Raw genomic sequence first — 22,781 nt, 5'->3', positions numbered from 1 at the left:
ACACACAAACAATACAAATCCATACACACACACAGCACCTGTTAAAATTATCTCCACAGCGAAGTTAAAGCCATTAATGATCACCTTCAGCTACTAATTCCTTTTGTCTTTAGAAGAGTTGATGACTGAGAGCATTTTGCATCTAAGTGGATGCAATAAGATTTAAAATTAAGACATCAAGCCTGGTATCTTGTTTTCCAACAGTGTCCAATCTGGGTCACAAGTACTTGGCAGAATTCGAAAAGAATAAAATAGATTTTATTTTGCTTATTACAGGAATGAGTAGTGGATTTTCTCCAAGCCAACCTTAATGGTTTGTGGTCTTTTCTTCCAATAACTTGTCCAAACCTTTTTTAAACTCTGCTATTCTAAGGGCTTTCACCACATTATCTAGCAATTAATTCCAGAGCGTAATTATATGTTGAGTGGAAATATTTTTTCTGATTTGTTCTAAATGTACTCCTTAGTAACTTCTCTGTTTGCACCTTAATCCTTTTGGAAAGAGTAAACAAACAATTCACATCTGTTGGTTCTACACCAGACCAATTGCACCATCTGCTGGTGGTAGGGAATACTGAAGGATTCCAGCCTGCACCAGCCCTTAAAGTGGTGCGGTCACTGGAATAGTTCAGTATTTCTACCTCCATCTGCTGGTAGGGGAGCACAACCCATTGGCTTGAACAGATCTAGCAAGACTGAAGGAAAAGAAATTAACAGGTATGACTAGATTTCACCTTTAGAGGACCCATCAGTATCTGTGTGTTCCCTCAATATCCTAGGATGTATCTCATCAGGTCTTATGGCTTTGCCCACTTTCAGTTTTGCAATCTGTTTATAAACACTGTCTTTAGTGAACAATGTGGTATCTCTGTGTATGAAAAGTCCATAATGGTGTCTGTTTTATAAGGACAAACAAGTGAACCAGTCTTTTGCCTGATATTATCAATCAAATCGGTAATAAATTCCTCAACAGAACCTCAGTAGTGTTGCTTAAGGTGTAAAGTCTTTCACCTTCGAGATTTACACACTCAACGTCTTCATTGGTTCTTGTAAATACTTTTAACAAATATTATAATAGTGAACTCTTTATTATAAAAAATTGTATTCATCTTTTTAAAGCTTTTAAATAATTGTCGGCCTGGGAGAACTCTCTTCTGACATGGAGCATGTTTTGCTAAAGCTGTATCAAAGAAACCTCTTATATTTAACCAGACCCATCCTCCTGACTAACTTCAAGACTGAAGAGGTTTAGTCGGCAGGATGGGTCTGGCTAAATATAAAGGGGGGGGGGGGGGTGTCCTTAATTTAAAACTCTTTAATTTACATGCGCACTTTTGGAAAACATGTGCTAGTATTTACACTAACCCTTGAGCTGGTATGAAGTGCTAGCCACTACCCACCAGATTCTATATATGTTGGCCAAATTTGAGCATGGATCGAAGATGCACATACAAATCAATTAGCTAACGTGCCTTTAACTAGCAATAAATTGATGTTAACAATTATTGCAGTTAATTGGATTTAATTAGATTTTGTGCATGCATTGTCCTGTGCACTATTCTATAACCCCGCACACCTAAATCCCCTAGTGCACAACTCGGAAGGGGGTGTGATAGGGGTGTTCCAGAAATTTGCATGTTGAGTTCCAGAATTCTGCCATTCCTGCACCCAAATGTCAACAGTTAGGCTTAGGCATTTACACCAGATTTCAGCTGATGTAAATACCGACACTCAGATTTGGGCAGGGGAATGGGCTTATTCCATACAGAGTGCTCAACTTGGAGTGGTATTTGTAGAATAGGGGTCCACGCCAATTTTGTTTCCGCCACCATTTACTGAATCCAAGCATTTGTGTTCTTTTGTGTTTTCTGTAACATTTTATAAAGTCACATGGCGCATACTTGACTTTATAACATAGGCATGACTTCATAAAATTACCTTCATAATGTTGCATTTAAAAACAATTATGCATTCAGCAGTGTACGTGAAGGGCCTGCATTTATGTTCCTCTTGTGCGTATAAAGATCTACAATATTAGCAGTTATGTGTGTAAGTGTACACTTACTCATAAAAGTGCCAGCAGGGCACCTACACTGTTCTGTAATGGTGTACCTTACTTACATAATGTGAAAATGCAAAGGGCACGCACATGGGTGGAGCATGAGCGGGACGTAAGCAGGTCTTCCACTTAGGGGGCAAGTGATCAACGTGGGATACTAAGTTGGGTTATTTTAACACAAGGGTCTCGTTGCATAAAATGGGACCCTGTGCTGAAATTACCCAACTTAACAGCCCTCGTTGATAACGTCAACCCCCTTATTCTTACAACTTACATGTGTACCTCCCTTATGCCAGCTCTGTGGCTGGTGTAACTGGGAGTACGTAAATGTTAGGTGCTCCAATAAAAGGTTATACTAGTATTCTATATTGTGACCTATGTGCCCAGGTACCATTGTAGAATTGGCATCCTAGTGCACATCCTTGGAGCACCTCAATGGAGGCACCCAGTTGTACAATTGCTTCCTAAATGTATAATGTATTTTTTATACTGTTTCATGGTAGTTCTTTTATTAGGTTTCAATTTGCTGTTTTCAAGTTTACCTCATTCATTGTATTTATGTTTATATTTGGCCATTTTTACTATTGTTATAGCATTGTGTGAATCTCTTCATAAAGGTGGTTAATAAATCCCAATAAATAAATAAAATGAATAAAAAACATAACTATTTAAACACTAAATCCCTATATAAGCAGGTAGATCTACATATACACCTCAGAGTTATAAGTTTGTAATAACAAAATTCTGTGTACCTTGTCACACAATTTTCCATCTTGGGCAGGTGATCAAAAGCCCCACGCTGTTCCAAACAGCGCTCTAAAAATAGCGCTGGAACAGCACGGGGCTTTACCGCACCTATGATCAGAGATAATTGCGTGCAAATTTAAGCACACAATTCTCTCTGATCGTGGGGTAGAAGTGCGATCTTCCCACACTTGTTTGACAGGTCTGGGCTGTCATAAGCACAGACATGTCAAACACGGGCTGGAGGTCCATGGAACCACCAGACCCCAACTACCCCTGTCCCGAGCAAGGGGAAACAGGGGCTGGAGTTCCTCTGACTCTCCCCAACACAGGTTCAGGGGGGGCTGGAGATCCAGTGGGTCTCCAGCCCCCATAACATCCCCCCCTAGCATTGGCAAGAAGTCCCTGGTGGCTTAGTGGGCCGTGGTCAATCCCCCCACCCCCCTACCTCTTCCTTCAGCGCCGCCTGCAAAATGGCGGCGCCCAGCCCTTCCCAGTGTATCCTGGGGTGCACTGGGCGGGACTTCACACCTGAACCTGTGCTTACATGCATGCAGGACATCAGGAGTCAGGAGTCACAGAAACAGATCAGCGAAGGCACCACAGACCGGCGCTGAAGAAGACTTCGGCAGGCGGGGGAGGGTCGGCGGCGGTGGGGGGGAGGGGGGATCAAAAGTGGCGGGGAAGGGTCGGCGGTGGGGGGTCAAAAGTAGAGGGGGGCAAGGGCTAAATCTGTGGGGGCCCCACCTAGCTATGCCCCTGGAGTAAAGTCACACAGAGTGACTTCTGTCTGAGGTGTCTTTTTCCACCAGGCACTCCTTTCTCACATACCCAGCTGGATCTTATCATCTCTGCTCCTTAGCAGAGGTTAAACTTGACCCCTAGTTGCAGAGATCCACCTCCTCCTGGTCTGAGATTCCCCCTTGGTGCTTAGGGTCTTGATGGGGGCCAGGCAACCAAAGACCATGCTCTAACAGTGCTTAATGCTTTTATATCTCTCTTCACCCTATCCCCTCGGGCTGGCCTTCCTCCATCTCTATCCACATTAGGCAGCTCTTCTAGTTCCCATTCACCATAGTGACCCCCAGGAGATTGTCCCACCCCTGCTCTGCAGCAGGGAAATCTCAGCGGGGGGGAGGGTTACATGGTTGTCAGGGCTGTCAGTTTCCAGACTCAGGAGAGAAATTGTCTAGTGATGATGTTTCAGAAACTAATCTTATCCTTAATTATAAGGTAATGGTCTTACGCTTTATTAGCAGATAATTTGATTTAGTTTTCATAAAACTGGACCAGGTACAATAGTCAGTGAATATGGAAACAGAATGATCAAACATGTTAAGTAAGATATACTGAAGAGAGTCTAAGAACTGAATTTCTGGTTTGTTAATCATTCCTGCTTGTTAAAAGAAAAGCAAGAAGAAACGAAATAAATTTTCATGTGGATTAAGGAAAAGAAAAGTTTATTTTTTCCTTAGTTTCTTGTGTGGATAGAGTAAGGCTGTTTAGTCTAGTTGTAGAAGGTCTTGAGTTAAAGGAACACGAAAATTGCCAAAAACAAGCCTTGTATAGACAGTGCTTGCCTCCAAGAATCAAGTGTTGAATCTTTTCTTAATCTTATTCTGGCTTTAAAACTAAATGTCTGCACTTTATTGTGTGACTTTTTCAATCCTGACATAATAATTGTTTCCCAAAGGAGATACTGCCAATCTCATAAGTATGTTTTCTGGGAGCCTAAGCACCTTACCTCATTCTTGGTGTCTAAAAGAGTAGTTAGTTCAGATCTCCTGATTACTGGTTAGTTGTGTGGTGAAAGAAATGTTATGTTACCTTCTAGAGATAGTCGGCGTATAGCGTATTTTCTTTGTTTTGCTATACTGTGGTATAAGTATATCTTACTACCTTTTAAAGGTTTTTTTTTTGCTAAGGTGCAATAATGATTACGGTGTGCTAAATGCCGCTCGGCTCATTGTATACCTGTGGGCTGCATGGCACTTCACACTAATTCATTACCACATACTAAATCCATTAGCGAACCTTAGTAAAAGGACCTCTTAATGATCTCTCCATTATCCCCCAAATTCTATATAGAGCGACTAGTTGTGCGTTCAAATCTGGGCATATTATGATTTGTGCACTCAATAAGCCAATCAGCGCCGATAATTGGATGTTAACAAGCAATCAGCACTAATTGGCAGTAATTAGAATTTATGCACACTATTGCTAAGCATATTCTATAACGTAGTCCACATAAATTCTATTGTGTGGATCTGAAAAGGGGTTATGGCTATGGGAGGAGCATGAGAGGGTTGTGGGCATTCAAAAAATTTGCGTGCAGAGTTACAAAATAACCTGCTCAGGGAGAGATTCTATATATGGCGCCTGGAAAATCTGAGCAGAAATCTTTTCCGCCTAATCGTATTCTATAAAATTTAGTCACAGTATATAGAATACGCTTAGTTGATATCCCAGCGCCTAAAACTATATGCATCCATTTACACCAACGAAAATCATTCTTTTCTACCCATTCTACATCACTCATGATTTTATAGACCTCAATCATATCCCCCCTCATCCGTCTCTTTTCCAAACTGAAGAGCACTAACCTCTTTAGCCTTTCCTCATATTGAGGAGTTCCATCTCCTTTATCATTTTGATTGTTCTTCTTTGAACCTTTTCTTAATTCCACTATATCTTTTTTTTAAGATACAGCGACCAGAATTGAATGCAGTACTTAAGATGAGGTCGCACCATGGAGCGATAGAGGCATTATAATATTCTTGGTCTTATTTTGCATCCCTTTCCTAATAATTCCTAGCATTCTGTTTTCTTTTTTGGCCACTGCTGCACACTGGGCCGAAGATTTCAATGTATTGTCTACGACACCTAGATCTTTTTCCTTGTGAGCTGGCTCCTAATGTGGACCCTGGCATCAGGTAAGTATGATTCGGATTATTCTTCCCAATGTGCATCACTTTGCATTTGTCCACATTAAATTTCATCTGTCATTTGGATGCCCAGTCTTCCAGTTTCCTAAGGTCTTCCCGCAATTTTTCACAATCCGCACCTGTTTTAACAACCTTGAATAGTTTTGTGTCATCTGCAAATTTAATCACCTCACTCGTCATTCAAATTTCCATATCATTTATAAATATGTTAAATAACACTGGTCCCAGTACAGATCCCTTCAGTACTCCACTGTTCACCCTCCTCCGTTGAGAAAAATGACCATTTAGCCCTACCCTCTGTTTGCTGTCCAATAACCAATTCCTAATCCACAGAAGGACATTGCATGACTCTTTAACTTTCTCAGGAGTCTGTCATGAGGATTTTTGACAAAAGGTTTCTGAAAATCTAGATACGTTAGATCATGTTTATTTACACCTTCAAAACAATGAAGCAGATTGGTGAGGCAAGACATCCCTTGGCTGAACCTATGCTGACTCTGTCCCATTAAACCATGTTTGTCTATGTGTTCCATAATTTTATTCTTTATAATAGCTTCCACTATTTTCTCCGGCACTGAAGTCCGGCTTACCGGTCTGTAATTTCCCGGATCACCTTGGAACCCATTTTAAAAGTTGGCGATACATTAGCCACCCTCCAATCTTTTAGTACTACAGATGATTTTAACAACAGGCTATAGATCACTAACAATAGATCATCAATTTCATGTTCTTTCAGTACCCTGGGGTGTATGCCATCTGGTTCAAGTGATTTATGTCAGTTTGGTTCAGTACATCTTCCAGGTTCACAGAGATTTCTACCCCAACTTGACATTTCGTCCTTTAGATTGTAAGCTCTTCAGGGACCGTCCTTAATTGTTAATTTGTACAGCGCTGCGTAACCCTAGTAGCGCTCTAGAAATGTTAAGTAGTAGTAGTAGTAGTTCCTCCACATCATCACCCTTGAAAACCATTTCCGGTACAGGTAGATCTCTTACCTGTTCTTCCATATAGACTGAAGCAAAGAATTCATTCAGTCTCTCAGCTATGGCTTTGTCCTCCCTCAGTGCCCCTTTTGCTCTTTCATGATCTAATGGTCCCATGGATTCCCTCACAAGCTTTCTGCTTCTGATATACCTGAAAAAGGTTTTACTAAGAGTTTTTGATTCCACAGCAAGTTTTTCTTCATAGTCTCTTTTAGACTTTTTTTATCTCTTTTAGAGGCTTTTAGACTGCTTTGCATCTAACTTGACAGTGCTTATGCTGCTTCTTATTTTCTTCATTCGGATCCTTTTTTCCATTCTTTGAAGGATGCCCTTTTGATTGTAATAGCCTCTTTCACTTCTCCCTTTAACCACGCTGGCTGTCATTTGCTCTTTTTTCCACCTTTATTAATACGTGGAATACATCTGGTCTGGGCTTCCACAATGGTATTTGTAAACAACATCCACACCTCATTTGAAGTCCTAACCTTTGCGGCCAACCCTTTCATTTTCTTCTTAACCATTTTTCTTATTTTGTCATAGTTACCCTTTCGAAAATTAAATGCTGCTACAGTAGATTTCTTTAGTGATTTCACTCCAGATATCAACTCGAATTTGATCATATTATGATCACTGTTTCCTAGTGGATCCAACACTGCTACCTCTCCTACCATCCCCTGCATTCCACTAAAGACGATCTAAAATAGCTCACCCTCTTGTCGGTTCTTGGATCAGTTACTCCAAGAAGCAGTCATTTATTATATCTAAGAATTTTACCTCCATAGCACTCCCTGAGGTAGCATTTATCCAGTCTGTGGTGATATTTAGTGGCACTTAATATCATCACAGACTGCTAAACTCAATTCTGGTTATTTTGTGGGCGGTCCAGGGCAGAGTCAGCACTTATGCAGTTAAGTACTAATATTCAGTTTTGTGGCCATATCGGACCGCATAAAACACAGTCCTATCTTTATGTGGTGTCACTTAGGTAGTTAAGTGCTGAATATCCATTTAACCACATAAGAAATAACTGGCCGCATAAACCTGGATATGGCCCGGCATTGAGGGCAGCAACTGAAAAAATTGCTCACCACCTCCAGCTGAATATCTACCCCAAAATATATATATTTGTTTCTGGAGTAGCATGGCGTAGAAAATCTGTTTTCCCTCCAAAGCAGCAAAGAAGCCCCTTCTGAGACTATCAGCACTAGAGTAGATGGCACGCATAACCATGACAGGCCTGTTGTAGCAGAGATGTGGGAAGGTGGAGATGGCTTGAGAAGAACCAGGTGCACAGGTTGATCGTAAACAACTTTGCATAGTGTCTACACTGCAGTTCACTACAGGTGCACCATATCTCCAGAGGGTCTTTTTAAAGATCAATTACACAATTATTACAGTGAAGATCTATTTAAGCGGTGATCTATCCCTGTTTTCAAACACTGTTTCTGGACGCATTAACATTTCTTGACCCCTGAGGCAGGCACTCGGTGCCGAAACACGGTGCCATGTCGGGTGCTGCATGTTTTTGCAAATAAAGTGTTTTAGTTGTTTACGATCAAGCTGCACACATAGTTCTTTTCAAGCCATCTCCACCTTCCCACTTTCATTTGTTTTGCGATGTTCCACAGTGGGATTTTTTTTTTTCGGTTTTCCTCTTCTCTCATAGCAGAGAGGTGCCATGAATCTCTAATGCCCCAGGGTCAGTGTTTACATTTGCATCACTCCAGTACTCATCACATCACTAAAAAGTCCCATTCTTTTGGGTTTTGATCTTCAGCTACTCCTCTAGTGCCCCCCTCCCTTCAGGCTGGTGCTCTGGGGCCACGGCCCCTCTGTCATTATGCCCCTGTCTTGTAGGCTTTAAGTACTATTGAGGAGGGAAGTGATGCAGGTAAATATGTGATTTTTTTTTATTTTGTATTAAATAATATATGTTTTCCTAATAGCACAGTGGGCTTGAATGAGAAGCTCTTTACTTCAACTGACTTTCTACTGATCTGTTAGAAGTGCAGATGCAGCACAAATAATTACATAACTACCTTCATTACTGTGACTATTTTCTAAGATATAACAATGGCGCAAAGGAGCTGCTCTCTCCAAAATAATTCTGTGGCACTAAAAGAATAGATTACGATCAGCAAATACAAGGGACCAGCACTGTAAATTTCGTCTCTTTGTTACTGTTGTTTGGACAGTTAAAATGAGCATATTGGTTTCAAGATGTTGCATTTTCTCAGAAATCTTCAAGGAAAAGGTATGTTTGCACTTAGATTGCTTGTTTCTGTACAGAGAAATGAAAGGATGTTTTATTTTCTGATTGCTTCGGTCGTCATTTGTTCAGAAATGGGCTACTTTAAAGGAGTGATGGAAGAGTTATTGTGGATATGCAGGTGGTGACCTTGCTTGGGAAATCTCTGGTAGAGAACTCTAGCAGCAAACAAAAAACAGATTACAGTGGAAGATAATTAAAGAAACTGTACTGTTAAATGAACTTTGATGTGAATCTCCCCCCCCCCCCCCAATCAGTCGAGGGCCTAAAATGGTATTCATAAAATTTATTTTTGTCATTTGAGTATTTGTTTATTGCCTATGGGTTCATATATAGGATTGCAGTTCTAATTAGGTTTGATAGTTACGTTGTCTGATTAGCAAAAATCTATGCAACAGAAAATAGAAGAATTTGTGTTTGTTTTCTTCAGAAAAGACCATCTTTCAAGCAAATAATTTCAAACTTGGAATCAATGGCAAATGACACCAAGCTCCCAGACCAATGCAATTCATTCTTACACAACAAGGCGGAGTGGAGGTATGCTTCCAAGAGGGCAAAGTTAGATCCTGAAATAGACTGGTTAAGTGGTGGGAACAAGGGGAATCTCACTTGAAAGACTTAAGGTGGAAAAGAATTCTACAGTTGGACAGTTACACAGAAGGAAAGAGGAACCTCAAAAACACTTGGAGGTAGAATGTTAAAATCTGAGTCGGGGCTTAATTTGTAGATGTAAAGGAAGTGGGATTATGGAGCCAGGGGAAGGAAGGGGCTGGATTGAGGACGATAGTGACTGTTCTCTGCTTTGCTCCAGGCTCATTCCCTCCCCTCCCCTCCTCTTCCTTACAGGCTGCCTGGAATGGAGGGGCTAGAAGAAGTGGCAGAACTGCATTCCAGGCCATTCCCTCAGAAATTAAATCCTGGTCTGAGCACAGTATCACAAGGTAAACTGGCTAGCCATTGTGAAGTGCTCAGACTTTAACATTTTCTTCATTATGTTTGAGGGTTTCAAATGTATCATCTTTCTCTTTTTGGCAAGTTATATGTAAGTTATATTAGCAAGACATTTCTGATTGACCTACGAATGATCACAAGGTTCTCATGACCCACATCATTACATGAAGTTACAGCACATAAATTATAGCTGATAGTTGTGCCAGTATAACATTCAAGCTGCTCCTCATAGTTACTTTATCTTTTAATGTACCAGCAAAAGAGAACATGGAGACAAAAGTCTTTCTTGAATAAGGCAACAGAAGCACTGTAGGAAAGAGATCTGCCATTCCTGCATAGGTACTGCTATGGTGCTGCTTTTCCCTCCTCCCCAGTGGTGTAGCCAGACTGGTTATTTTGGGTGGACCCAAAGTTATTTCGGGTGGGCCTTCCAAACCACCACCCCCCTTTAACCAGCACCTCTCTTTCTCTCTCCTCTGCTCCCAGATCCAGTATTTGCCCCTGCCTGCACATTCATGGACAGCAATAGCAACACATCCCCTTCCTGTTCTGGGCTCTGCAGACTTTCCTCTGCTGCGTCCTGCCGGAGGAAACGGGAAGTGTCGTAAGGGAGAGTGGGGACACGGTAAAAGGAAGTCTTCAGAGACCAGCGCAGGAGGCAGCGGATGTGTGTTGTTGCAGTTGCTCACAAATGTGGTGAGGTAGATAGGAGTTGCCAGACCACGGACAGATCTGGGAAAGGAAGAGAGGAAGGGGGAGTCAGGTGGCCACTCAGGAAGTATGTTGAGGGGGCAGAAAGGGTGGGCCTGAGCCAAGAACGGGTGGGCCTGTGCCCACCCGTAGCTACCCCACTGCTCCTCCCTCTGACAGTGAGCAGTGTCTGCACCAGTGGCATAGCCATAAATGGGCCTGGGCCCACCCAAATTGTGGCACCCTTTTTAAGACTAGTGGGGATCCCCAAGCCTCACCAGCTGAAGAGGGCATCTTCTGTCAGCTGGAGCAATTCTGTACAGCCCATGGCTGTAACACTCCCATACTACTCTCTATGTGCCACTGCCATGCCGCCGCCCCCCCCCCCCCCCCCCCATCCATGCATATTCAGTTTTTGTGCATGTGGAGGGTGGGGGTGTATGCGAGTGTTCCAGCTATTGGCTGCAGAGTATAGGATTGTTCCAGCTGCTGGAAAAAGCCCTCTTCAGCTGGTGGAGCTTGAGGGTCCCTGCCAGCTTATTTATTGGAGTTGGGGGATGCGGGAAAAATTGCATGCCCACCCAACTTGGGCTGAGGCCCACTGAAAATACCATGTTTGGCTGTGCTCCCGGTCTGCACAGCAGCAGAAAGGAGTTTCTACACCTGTGGAGGTTGTGGAGAGAGTGCTGCCGGAGGTCCCTGCAGATTTTGTCAACAGAGCTGGCAAGGGCAGGAGTGAATGTTGTTGGATAAATAGAGGTGTTAGTGAGATCTTTGAGCTCTACAAATCAAGCAAATTGCTGTATTCTGCAAAGTTTGTAGATGCTTAAGGTCATTCCCCCATTAGCCCTCAGAAATGACAGGGTAAGTGTGCAAAAGGGGTTGGGAGCTGGAGGGGGAGAACACTTTTCTTGGAGCTTAGGGGGGGTGGGGCAATTATTTTTATTCCTTGTCTCACAAGGATTTTTAGCAACAAAGAATGGGTGATTTGTCTATATACAGCTGAACCCTTCACATTTCTTCTGCATGAACCTTGGTTTGTGTGTGAACTTGCCAGTGCTCCCAGGGAGAACATAACTATTCGGATGTAGTTAAGTCTCTTGGAATAACACAACTTACGTGCTGTAGTAGAAATTGCAGATTTACACATACAACGTTTTCATGCCCACATTGCACCGGATTTTCAAACCCACTATGTTGCATATCTCAAAACTTCCGTGCATTATTTTTGATTGTGTTATGCTGATGCATGTTAATGTGTGCTAATACATTAGCACAGCTGAGAAAATAGGCTGCTGAATGAGAAGAATGTAGATGTTCTCCAAAATTCCCCAGTATAATCAGACAGGGAATTATTACCGTAAGTTTCTCACTGCTTGCCAAATTAAAAGTCATTGGCTTTTCTCCGAGGAGGCTGTAGAGAGAAATGTTAAACAATATGTAGTGTTTACAGCTGATGAAAGAGGAAAAGAAAATGCATCCAGCAAATTAAAAAGAAAAGTGAAAGAAGGGCTGCAAAAAAACAATTCTAAAACTGTCAGTAAAGGGCAAAATGAAATCAATGGATTAGGCATGTAGTGTGAGTGGAAAAAATGAGCAGAGGATGGAATCTTAAAGCCAGGTCACATGATTAAAAATATAAATAACATGCCTTAGAGCTGACTTTATTTCTCCACTGAATCAGCAGAGCATCTAACAGAGACTGTGTACTGCCACTTACTGCTGCCAGTATGGTAAAACTACCATATTGTGCTGCTGATCAGAGATGCAAACAGTAGACTTCCTTAATGTTTGGCGTGAAGGTATTCAGCTTGCAATCCTCAGGATTCATGCTGATTGTGGAATTCTAGATTTAAACAGCATGCGCTTAAATGTCTCTTACACTAAGGTGATATATCACCTCCAGAAATGTGGCTTTAAGAAATTATAAGGAAGGCGCTCTTTCTGGTAATCATTTTAGGCTCAATATGCAGCTGGCAATGATCAGCATTTCGCTGACAGTTGCCAGTGCTAAACCCGTAAATTCAAAGCCGAGCCATATCCAGGCACTGGTATTGAATTTCTGGGTTTGCGGAGCCGGCTAACTGCGATATTCAGCACTTTTGGGGGGGGGGGGGGGGGGGGAATTCATCAAGCAGCATCGACCAGGCCAGGAGTCATTTCTTTCCAGTTAAATCGCATTGAATATCAACCCCTTTATTTCCTATAGTTTACAGTACATTGTGAATTGATATCTTTAAACCAGACTTGCTTTTAGTGTTAAAGTGCTGAAATTATGAATCTGCGATGCCTGGTAGAATAAAAACAGTATTAGTATTTGTCCACAGCAACCATGGTGCCAGAATATCATGCTCAAATGCCATGCTTGCCTGTGAAAGGAGCAAGCCTGGATGCATTCAGTGGGTTTATTTTATTTAATTAAAGTATTTTCTAAAATATCTTCATCATACAAGGTAGCTTAAGATGTACAAACAACTAAAAACTGTAAACACATAAAAACATAAAACAATTATATACAAAGAAATATATAATACGGAATCATTTAAAAAAACAGGAAAGGATGGCACATAACGGCAATGAAAAATGATTTGGAGAAACCTAATTGTCCAATAATTAAACTTCGGTGAAAGAGCTTTGCTTTCATCTTCTTGCAAAGCACAAATAACTGCCACTGGCAGTTTATTACAAAGTGAGAGGCCATCACAAAATATATAGTACCCTTGCTCTTGTTCCAGTTTCCCCTCACTGTTTTAATTGAAGGGGTGATAATTAACAAAGCTCCTTTGCTGGAAGATAGCAGAACTGGGATACCATTATAGTTTCTGTTAAATCTTGAGAAGGATTTTCTTGAAAAGACCAGTGACAGGTTCTGGGCTGTAGTTCAGAACTAGAACTGAAGCTAGTCTAGTGACTTAGCATTTGGAGCCAATTGCCTTTGCAAATGTGACATCCATTCTTCTTTCCCTTGCTCAGACCTGAGGATTGCCGTGTAAAAATGGGAAGGGTCTCCTTCCCTTCTCCCACCCCGGGCCATAGAAAGCCTAAAGAGATCATTCAGGCAGTCTAAGCCAGAAAACAGGCCATAAGTATGACCACCTAAACTTCCGGAAAAAACTAAAAACTAACCTGTTTAAAAAGGCATACCCTACCAATCCAACATAAATGCCTGATCTCTGCAACACAACAAAACTAAAGTACGTAATGGACATAACACAACTCTTCCGTTGTACGATTCCCTAATGTGGCTGTGCCACATGAAATCTTACCACAATATCACTTTGTATTTGTTTACACCGGAGTCTGCAAACGCCTCTCCGGTACTATGTAAGCCACATTGAGCCTACAAATAGGTGGGAAAATGTGGGATACAAATGTAACAAATAAATAAATACCAAAAAGTCACAGGAGAAGACCAGCAGAGCAGATGTTATATTATTAATAAATCTCTCTCAGGATCTTTTTTAAATACCTCTGGACTCTTATGTTTCTGTACCAGAAAACTAATACAGCAAATAAATGACGAACCATAAAGTACAAATAGGTTTTTATTATGTGTCTCACAAGAGGCCACTGAGCCCAAACAATGCTTGTGAATACTTTCTCAGTGTTACTGTGCATGTGGAGGTGTATTTTCAAAGCACGTAGACTTACAAAGTTACATAGTAACAGGGCGGTAACGGGCTGCACAGGGCTCAAGGGATGCTGGGGCACAAAAATCATGCTCCTTCCATTGGCTTCTCTTGCAAAGTGGGTGGGGTGTGTTGGCAGCATGTTGGGGGGGGGGGGGGGTGTCGTACAGGGTGTGCATGGGGCTTGCTATGCTCCTGCATAGTAACCTATGGAACTTTTTCAGTCTAAGTGCTTTGAAAATGAGTCCCATGGTCACTCACATGGCCAGTGCTTGTGCTGGCTTTCAGAGTCTCTTTGTCAGTACATCCAGTGGCATACCAAGGGCGGGGGCGGTGGGTGCAGTCCGCCCCGGTTGCACGCTGCAATGGGGTTCAGGGAGCAGCTATTCGGCTGTTGGCTCTGCCAGTTCCTTCTCCCCTCTGATGTTACTTCTTGTTCTGGGGCAGGGAACTGGTCGAGGCGACAGCTGCGTGATTGCTCCCTGTACCCCCAGGAGGTTAAAAGCGATGCGCTTGGGGGGTGGGTGGAGGTGATGCACCGAGTGGGGGGGGGGGGGCGTGATTCATTGGGGGAGGGGGAGGGTTACCATATGTCTCCAGAAAAAGGAGGACAGATAGAGCCAGTCTGGGTTTTACTTCCATTGCTTTCAATGGAAGCAAAACCCGGGCTGGATCAATGTGTCTTCCTTTTTCTGGAGCCATATGGTAAGCCTAGGGAGGTGGGGCAGAGTGGCAATCCGCCCCGGGTGGCAGCCGACCTAGGAACACCACTGAGTACATCTCATCACTTTCTCTGTCTCCATTTCTATGCTCTCCTACCTTCCATTCCCAGTTTTGTCTGATATTTCTGTCGCTTTGACAAAGTGGCATCTGTTAGTGTGTATGAAGGTTTCTACAGCTGTGAAAATTTCACCTATTGCCCATTTTATATTCTTTGTGCCTTATTGAAATATCTTTGTGCATTATGCTTTATTTTTTGTGAACAGCATATTTCTAATTGGGCCTCTTGAGGGCCCCCTACCACATACTCAGCTGTAACGTTTACGCTTTGCTACAAAAATGTATTCTCTAGCTCTTATGCTGAATTTATATAGCTAGGTGGGTTTTTTCCCCTGCTTGAAGCAGTTTTTCCAATGCTGTTCAAGGTCTGGGGTTGACTGAGCAGTTTTTGTTCTTTGACACTTTTGCTTCTCAGGTTAGTTCATAAAGCTTTTCAGAGAATTGTGGAGCTGTTAAGCCATACTGTTAGCAGAATCAGCTAGAAATATTTGACCAATTGGTCTGGCCTAGATGTAAAAGGGCAAAATGGACAGTAATAAGTGTATAATGAAACATTTTGGGCCCATCCTGTTCCAAGATGGTGAAATACATTAGCTGCTTCATAAGTATACTAGTAAAAAAAAGCCCGTTTCTCATTAAAATGAAACGGGAGCTAGCAAGGTAATCACCTTCTGCCATTAATGTTTTTAAGGGAAGTTCCAGCATCCCCCTCCCTCCCTCCCAGTTCCAGGGTCATCGTCCCTCCCTCAGAGTTCCAGGGTCATCGTCCCTCCCTCCCTCCCTTCCAGTTCCAGGCCCCCTCCCTCCAAATTCTAAAAGTCATCCTGACTTACCTCGTCGGGGTTACGGCGGCCGGCAGCAACGGTAAAAAGCATGCAGGCTCGGCACTTCAATTTTCCCTTCTCTGTCTCTCAGCTCTGGTCCCGCCCTCATTTCCTGTTTCCGCAAGGGTGGGACCAGAGCTGAGAGACAGGGAAGGGAAAACTGAAGTAAGTGCCAAGCCTGCTCACTTTTTACCACGCGAGGTAAGTCAGGATGAGTTTTAAAATTTGGAGGGAGGGAGGGTTGACGACCTTGGAACTGGGAGGGAGGGGGGACCCTGGAATAGGGAGGGAGGGGGGACGCTGGAACTGGGAGGTGGGGGGACGGACGACGACCCTGGAACTCGGAGGGAGAGAATGAACTTCCAGTGGGTGAATAGTATATGCAGCCTTCCCTTCCCTCCGAGGGCGGGGCACTGAGAACGAGTGCGAGGCCTGTGGTTGGTCCCTGCTCCTTCTGACGTCGCGTTTCTTTCCCTGGCAACTATACAGAGTTCCCTTGAGGGCGGGTCAGTGATTGGGAGTGCGATTACGAACACTACACAGCTTCATTGTCACGGAGTCAGCTTCAGAACATTGGAGGTGCGAATTATTATATTAGATAAGTATAGCTACACTGGAACAGACCAAAGGTCCATCAAGCCCAGCATCCTGTTTCCAACAGTGGCCAATCCAGGTCACAAATACCTGGTAAGATCCAAAACAAATTCAATACATTTTATGCTGCTTATCCCAGAAATAAGCAGTGGATTTTCCACAAATCATTTTAATAATGCCTATGGATTTTTCCTTTAGGAAGCCAGCCAAACCTTTTTTTAAACCCCGCTAAGCTAACTGCCTTTACCACATTCTGTGGCAACGAATTCCACAGTTTAATTACATGTTCAGTTCATTTCCTTATGCAGAAGCCTAGAAATCTCTTTATTACAGGGCAAACACCTTCAGTGGCTGGGGAACATAAAGGATCAACCTTTTCAAACACACGTTTACAAATCCATCACTGTTTTGATGATCTATTCTTGTCATGAAGATGATTTTCCTCTGCTCAGATTCTTAATCTTACCTTGCTATGAATTTAACGTACCACTCCACTTTTCTTATGCTAGTAGCTATTGTCCATGTAGGGCTTGATTTCATTACAGGATGCCCATGTGGAGTGTTTGCTTTGTAAATGCAACATAGATACCTATTCGCCTTTGTAAAACTGGCCCTTAATATTGAAACCCATGCACAAATTTACACCCACTCCAAAGGAGTTGCAAATGTGTGCTGGTCTCTGTGCATGTGCCTGCATATATTATAAAATACTAGCCGTTGAGCCCGTAAAAACGGGCTGATATTGGGGTTTTCCTTCCCCCTCCTCGCGAGGTCGCCACCACTACCATACCCCCCCCCCCCCCCCCACCCCCGGAGTTGCCGCCATCCCTCCACCCGGCCCGGGCCCTCTCTTCGTTATTCAACTTACAGCAGCGGCAAAACAGCAGCAAGCAGCAGCTCCCGTTGGCCTTCCTTCACTGCCTGTGCCTCGCTCTCGTGTGACGTCACGTCGGCGAGGGCGGGGCACAGGCAGGGAAGGAAGCCCGACGGGAGCTGAAGCTGAGCTGCTTGCTGCTGTTTCGGCGCTGCTGTAAGTTGAATAACGAAGAGAGGGCCCAGGCCGGGTGAAGGGGGGGTGGTGGCGACTCCGGGGGTGGGGGGGCGGTAGCGGCTACGTTGGGGGGGGGGAGCGGTAGCGACGTCAGCGTTTCCCTCCCTCCCCTTCAGCGCAGTTTCCCTCTCTGTCCCGCCCCCCTTCCCCCGTCATCACGTCTTGACGCGGGGGCGGGACAGAGAGGGAAGTCTCTACTGCGCATTTGCAGGTGAGTCGGTCACTTGCCATTTATAGGTTTGATACATCCGTAGTGTTCATCTGCTTAAACACAGTTAAATCTAATGGTCTCGGCAGTGCAGCTCTTAGTATAACAATTTGACGCTAAAAGACTTGCAGCATCCGACTCTTCAGTGACCAGTAGATCAAGTCTAAGTCCCTGACCCGACATTTGCTTTTCATCTTTCAGATGAGTATTTTCTCTCTTATAAGAGTGATTGACATATTATTTGAACTGTTTCAGTTTTTATTTGAACAGGTAAGTTCAGTGATTAAAGTAATTAATAGGATGGTGATCTACTGGTCAGTGACAAGTCGGGTTCTATAAGTGTCATAGCATGAAATTGTGATACTGAGAGCTGCACTGCTGAGACCATTAGATTTAACTTTGTTTAAGCTGTGGAGCACTGTGGATGTCTATTTGATTATCTGAGCTTCCCAGCAAATTGAATTGCCAAATGGATGCGGTATGTTATAAAATATGCAGGTTCATCTCAGCTCCATCCTTGGACATCTAAGTGTGAATGACCACATGATTTTGTAAAAGTCACCCACACACAGAAAAAGTTTTAGAAAATTACCTCTGTAATGCAGAGTGGCCATCAGTTTTATCTTATCAGACCAGTCTTGAGGCCAAGTGTCCACACAACACAGAACTGAGAATATGCTGTTTCACTTTCTCTTAGTCATCCCCTCTAAATCTGCCGTGGGACAAAAATGTTCTCCTAAGAGACACTCAGTCTCCTGCAATGGGAATAAAAGGATAACTACCCTCTTAAGACCATTGAGATATACTGCAAATTCATATCCAACATAGTAAGTTGTATCTGTCTTATATAAGCTGCTGTAGATTGTGAGAATTGAGCACAGAATGTGCTTCACATGTACCAAATAATCATCTTCCTTCCTCCAGTTGATCCTCTCTGACCAGTACTGCCACTTTTTGTGGTCCTCTCTTCTCAAAAATCTCAGAACAAGACTTTCCCCAACTTTTGCAATACTTTTCCCCAATTCCATTCCAAAGGAATTGGATAGAATCAAATGAAAGAGGATGGCGTGGATGACATTCCATGATGTTTCATTTGTACAATCATTCCATGAAAACTGAGGCACAGGGGAATTAAGGGGAAATCATAGGTATATACAGCCTAGGGGAACTGACTGGCAGGTCAGCTAGCAAAGAGTACCAGTTGCATAGGTTAGAGGACACTGCCCCTTTCCTTCATTCACACACCTTAACTAAGCTGAAGTTGAGTGCTGCGGCTTCATAACCCTAGACTACAACATCTCGACAGAGTCTTCCAGCAAGGACACACTGAGTCCTAATACCAACATCACCTAATAAAAATAGATATTCAGAATGCCAGTAGCGAATGCCTACTGAATAACATGGAGGGTAAGCATACCACGCCAAACTCTCAGTTGCATCGTAATTTCCTTCATTTGCATGGCTGAACATGATAGTTTTAGCATGCTAATGTCTTTCAGGACCATTTTAATGGCCAAGTTGAGGTCTTAGTGCATAGTTTGCTATTTTTAACCTTCCCACAATGGTATTAACAGTTCACACTAAGGTTTAATACATAAGCCCTATAGAGAAAGGGAGCTAGATACATCAGTCAGGCTTCAGTACTGTAAAAGAGCAAAGAATTGCAATGTAGAAATTACTTAGGGAGGAGTAGCCTAATGGTTAGTGCAGTGGCCTGAGAACTCTGGAATTTGCCGGAGAATATGGAAAAGGCGGTTAGCTTAGCAGAGTTTAAAAAAGGTTTGGACTGCTTCCTAAAGGTAAAATCCATAGACCTTTTTTAAATTCGACTTGGGGAAAATCCACTATTTCTGGGATAAGCAGTATAAAATATTTAGTACTTTTTTGGGATCTTGCCAGGTATTTGTGACCTAGATTGGCCACTGTTGGAAACAGGATGCTGAGATTGATGGACCTTTGGTCTGTCCCAGTATGGCAGTACTTATGAACTGGGTTTGATTCCCACTGCAACCTCTTGTGACTCTGGGCAAGTCACAACCCTCCTTTGCCCCTGGTACAAAATAAGTACCAGTATATAATATGTAAACTGCTTTTAATTGATTGTAACCACAGAAAGGCAGTATATCAAATCCCAGCCTCCTTTCCCTTATTATTACTAGTTTTTCCGTGGAGATCTTTTATGAGCAGAGCGAGAGTTTAGTATGACCTAAGTCATAAATTGCTTGCTGCTCATAATTCTGTATCTTTGATTTGCAAGATTATTTTATTTTATTTATTTATTAGGGTTTATTTACCACCTTTTTGAAGGAATTCACTCAAGGCGGTGTACAGTAAGAATAAATCAAATATGAGCAATAGACAATTACAACAATACAAACAATAGTACAAAGTCGACATGTGTTTTTTTGTTATAGTATACTACTGGTCAACACAACACTTAATAGAACATTTTAATTGACAGTGTAGGGTATGAGCAAAGATGGAACATATACATAGGTAAGAGAGTAAGCAAGAGACTTTTCATCACAGTTTTAAGCAAAAGATGCAAATCCATTTTTATAATCGATGCACCACTTGCTTTGTCTACTGTACACATCTTTCATTGTTTTGTGAGTCTGAAAGACTTCACGTTCAACAGTACGTAATTAGATGTGCTCTCGAGTTAGTTTTGTAGTTTCAGCTTTTCACATTTAATTAACATTCAGGTGGTAACAGGTGGTAACTGTGTACAATTTTTACCTACTATCAGGGAAAGACAAGACTTAACACAATTGTTTCTGTGCAGATGTGAAATTGAGGAAACCTTAGAGAGGTTAAAGAAACTGGAGCGTGATCTGAGCTTTAAGGAACAGGAGTTAAAAGAACGCGAGAGACGCTTGAAGATGTGGGAGCAGAAGCTGACGGAACAGTCGCACACACCAGTGAGTATTTTTTTTTATCTGCTCATTATTTCTGTGGCCCTTTGATCTGAAGTTTGGAGTTTGCACCAATGCATGGCAGCATGTTGCCTATAATACGTCTGCCTGTCTACAGAGCTCTTTTGTGCATCGTATATGAAACGCATGCAAATGGACACAGTTTGGCACCGCTTTATGCACTGTCCGTGCGATTTGCTGTTTTGTAAAAAGAGTACATGTATCAGAACTAAATATATCATTTTTTAATTATTCATTCCATAGCCTTAGGTAGTACTGGCAATGGTCTTTTCCATATCATCATGCTGATCAATCCATAGACTGGTGGGTTGTGTCCATCTACCAGCAGGTGGAGATAGAGAGCAAACTTTTGCCTCCCTATATGTGGTCATGTGCTGCCGGAAACTCCTCAGTATGTTCTCTATCTCAGCAGGTGGTGGTCACACACAGCAGCAGCTCTGGCTAGGCCTCCAAGCCTAATTTTTAGGTTTTGTTGAGTGCCTGGGGTTGAGGGCTCTTTTGAGCAAGTGCAAACCTGGTGGTGCCAGGTCCCTCCTTTTCTCCCCCCCTCCCGCTGGCTCCGTTAAAAAAAAAAAAATTTTTGAACGTCCTTAAAGGCGTTTATTTCGACGTTTATTTAAACGTTTATTGCAGCTACTCACTGGGACACCAGGTCGTTACAGCTCGGAGCGGACAGCAGGTAATTTTTACCTTTTTTAGCGGGCAGGGGGTTCCCCGATTTACCTCCACGTGGCATATGGCGTCGGAGGGCGAGGGCGTAAAGAGTCGCTCCCCGGATCGCTTGGGCGCTTCTAGAGGGGATGTGGGGGTCTTAAAGCCTGATTCGCCCTTGTTGGGTGACAGTTTCGTGGCCGATGAATGTCCCGGTCCTTCCTCCGGCGTGGCGGTTTTTCCCGCCATAAACGCCCATCCCCCGCTCCTCGCCTCCGCCATCTTGGCCAGCCACGCGGCTCAGACGGCTTCTTCTTGGGCCGCCCTTGAGGTTGGAGACATTAATGCCATAAACCATAAACGCCCTTAATTTGGGCGACGGCACAAAAGCGGCTAAAGTTAAGCGCCGTTCTTCCCGCGCGGCTCCTTCGTGGAGTGTCGCGCCGGATGCCATTTTGGATGCGCAGCATGTCTCTCCCCCGCTCTTGCGAGCGCCGGTTGAGGGTGCGTCTAGGGCTGTTGCCCAGGCTGCGGAAGTACACAGTCTGGGGGGTTTCTCCCCCGAGTTTGTTTTGCTGCTGCATCAGGCCTTCCTTATGCAAAACGCTGCCCCTGCTCCCTCGTCTGGTAAAGAGGTTGAGGTTCCCAGGGGTAAACGCCCTCGGGTTGATTCACAGGCCTTGGAGGACTTTGTCTCCTCCGATGTAGATGAGGGCAGCGTATCTGAGGTCTCCCAACGGTCCTTTGCGGATTCCTTGGAGGAGACGGATCCCCGCTCGGATGGAGCGGATGACCCCTCTGCAGCGCGGCTTTTTAGCTCAGAGGATTTGTCCAACCTGTTGGTACAGGCCATGGACACTTTGAAGATTTCCTCTCCGGAGGACGTCTCTCCCTCAGCCCCTGTTGGCTCTGCCATTATGCTGGGGACGAAGCGCCCGCCTAGAACCTTCCACGTGCATGATGCCATGCACACCTTAATTGCGGTTCAATGGGATGTCCCGGTAGCGAGCCTTAAAGTGGCTAGGGCTATGTCCCGCCTCTATCCTTTGACTGAAAGTGAACGTGAGGCCTATCTGTGGCCTACCGTGGATTCTTTAATCACTGCGGTGACTAAGAAAACGGCGTTGCCAGTGGAAGGTGGCACGGCCCTAAAGGACGCCCAAGACAGAAGATTGGAGGCGGCCTTAAGGTTGTCCTTTGAGGCAGCTGCTTTAAGTTTGCAGGCCTCAATTTGCGGCTCCTATGTGGCCAGGGCATGCCTGTCTATGGTGCAGCGGGCTTTCCCCTCGGATCCTTCCTTGAGGGCTGATTGGCCGGCCCTGGAATCGGGCTTAGCCTATTTGGCAGACTTGCTGTATGATGTCTTGAGGGCCTCAGCGAAAGGCATGGCTCAGACAATCTCTGCGCGGCGGTGGCTTTGGCTGAAACATTGGTCTGCTGACCACGCCTCTAAATCCCGCCTGGCTA

General features: G+C 43.7%; 1 protein-coding gene across 2 annotated transcripts in view; it reads left to right on the top strand.

The window, feature by feature from the left end:
* The window catches only part of MAP3K20 (mitogen-activated protein kinase kinase kinase 20), a 292,039-nt gene that overhangs the window by 129,448 nt on the left and 139,810 nt on the right, over window positions 1-22,781 (top strand). For both annotated transcript variants that reach the window (XM_030210690.1, XM_030210691.1), the window contains exons 10-11: window positions 9,431-9,537; window positions 20,513-20,648. In XM_030210690.1, the coding sequence (XP_030066550.1) occupies window positions 9,431-9,537; window positions 20,513-20,648 (243 nt within the window). The remainder of the gene's footprint in view (window positions 1-9,430; window positions 9,538-20,512; window positions 20,649-22,781) is intronic.

The sequence above is a fragment of the Microcaecilia unicolor genome, chromosome 7 (assembly GCF_901765095.1).
Source record: "Microcaecilia unicolor chromosome 7, aMicUni1.1, whole genome shotgun sequence".
Lineage (NCBI taxonomy): Eukaryota > Metazoa > Chordata > Amphibia > Gymnophiona > Siphonopidae > Microcaecilia > Microcaecilia unicolor.
Note: the sequence above shows the minus strand (reverse complement) of the source record. Positions and strands in the feature narration are given on the sequence as shown.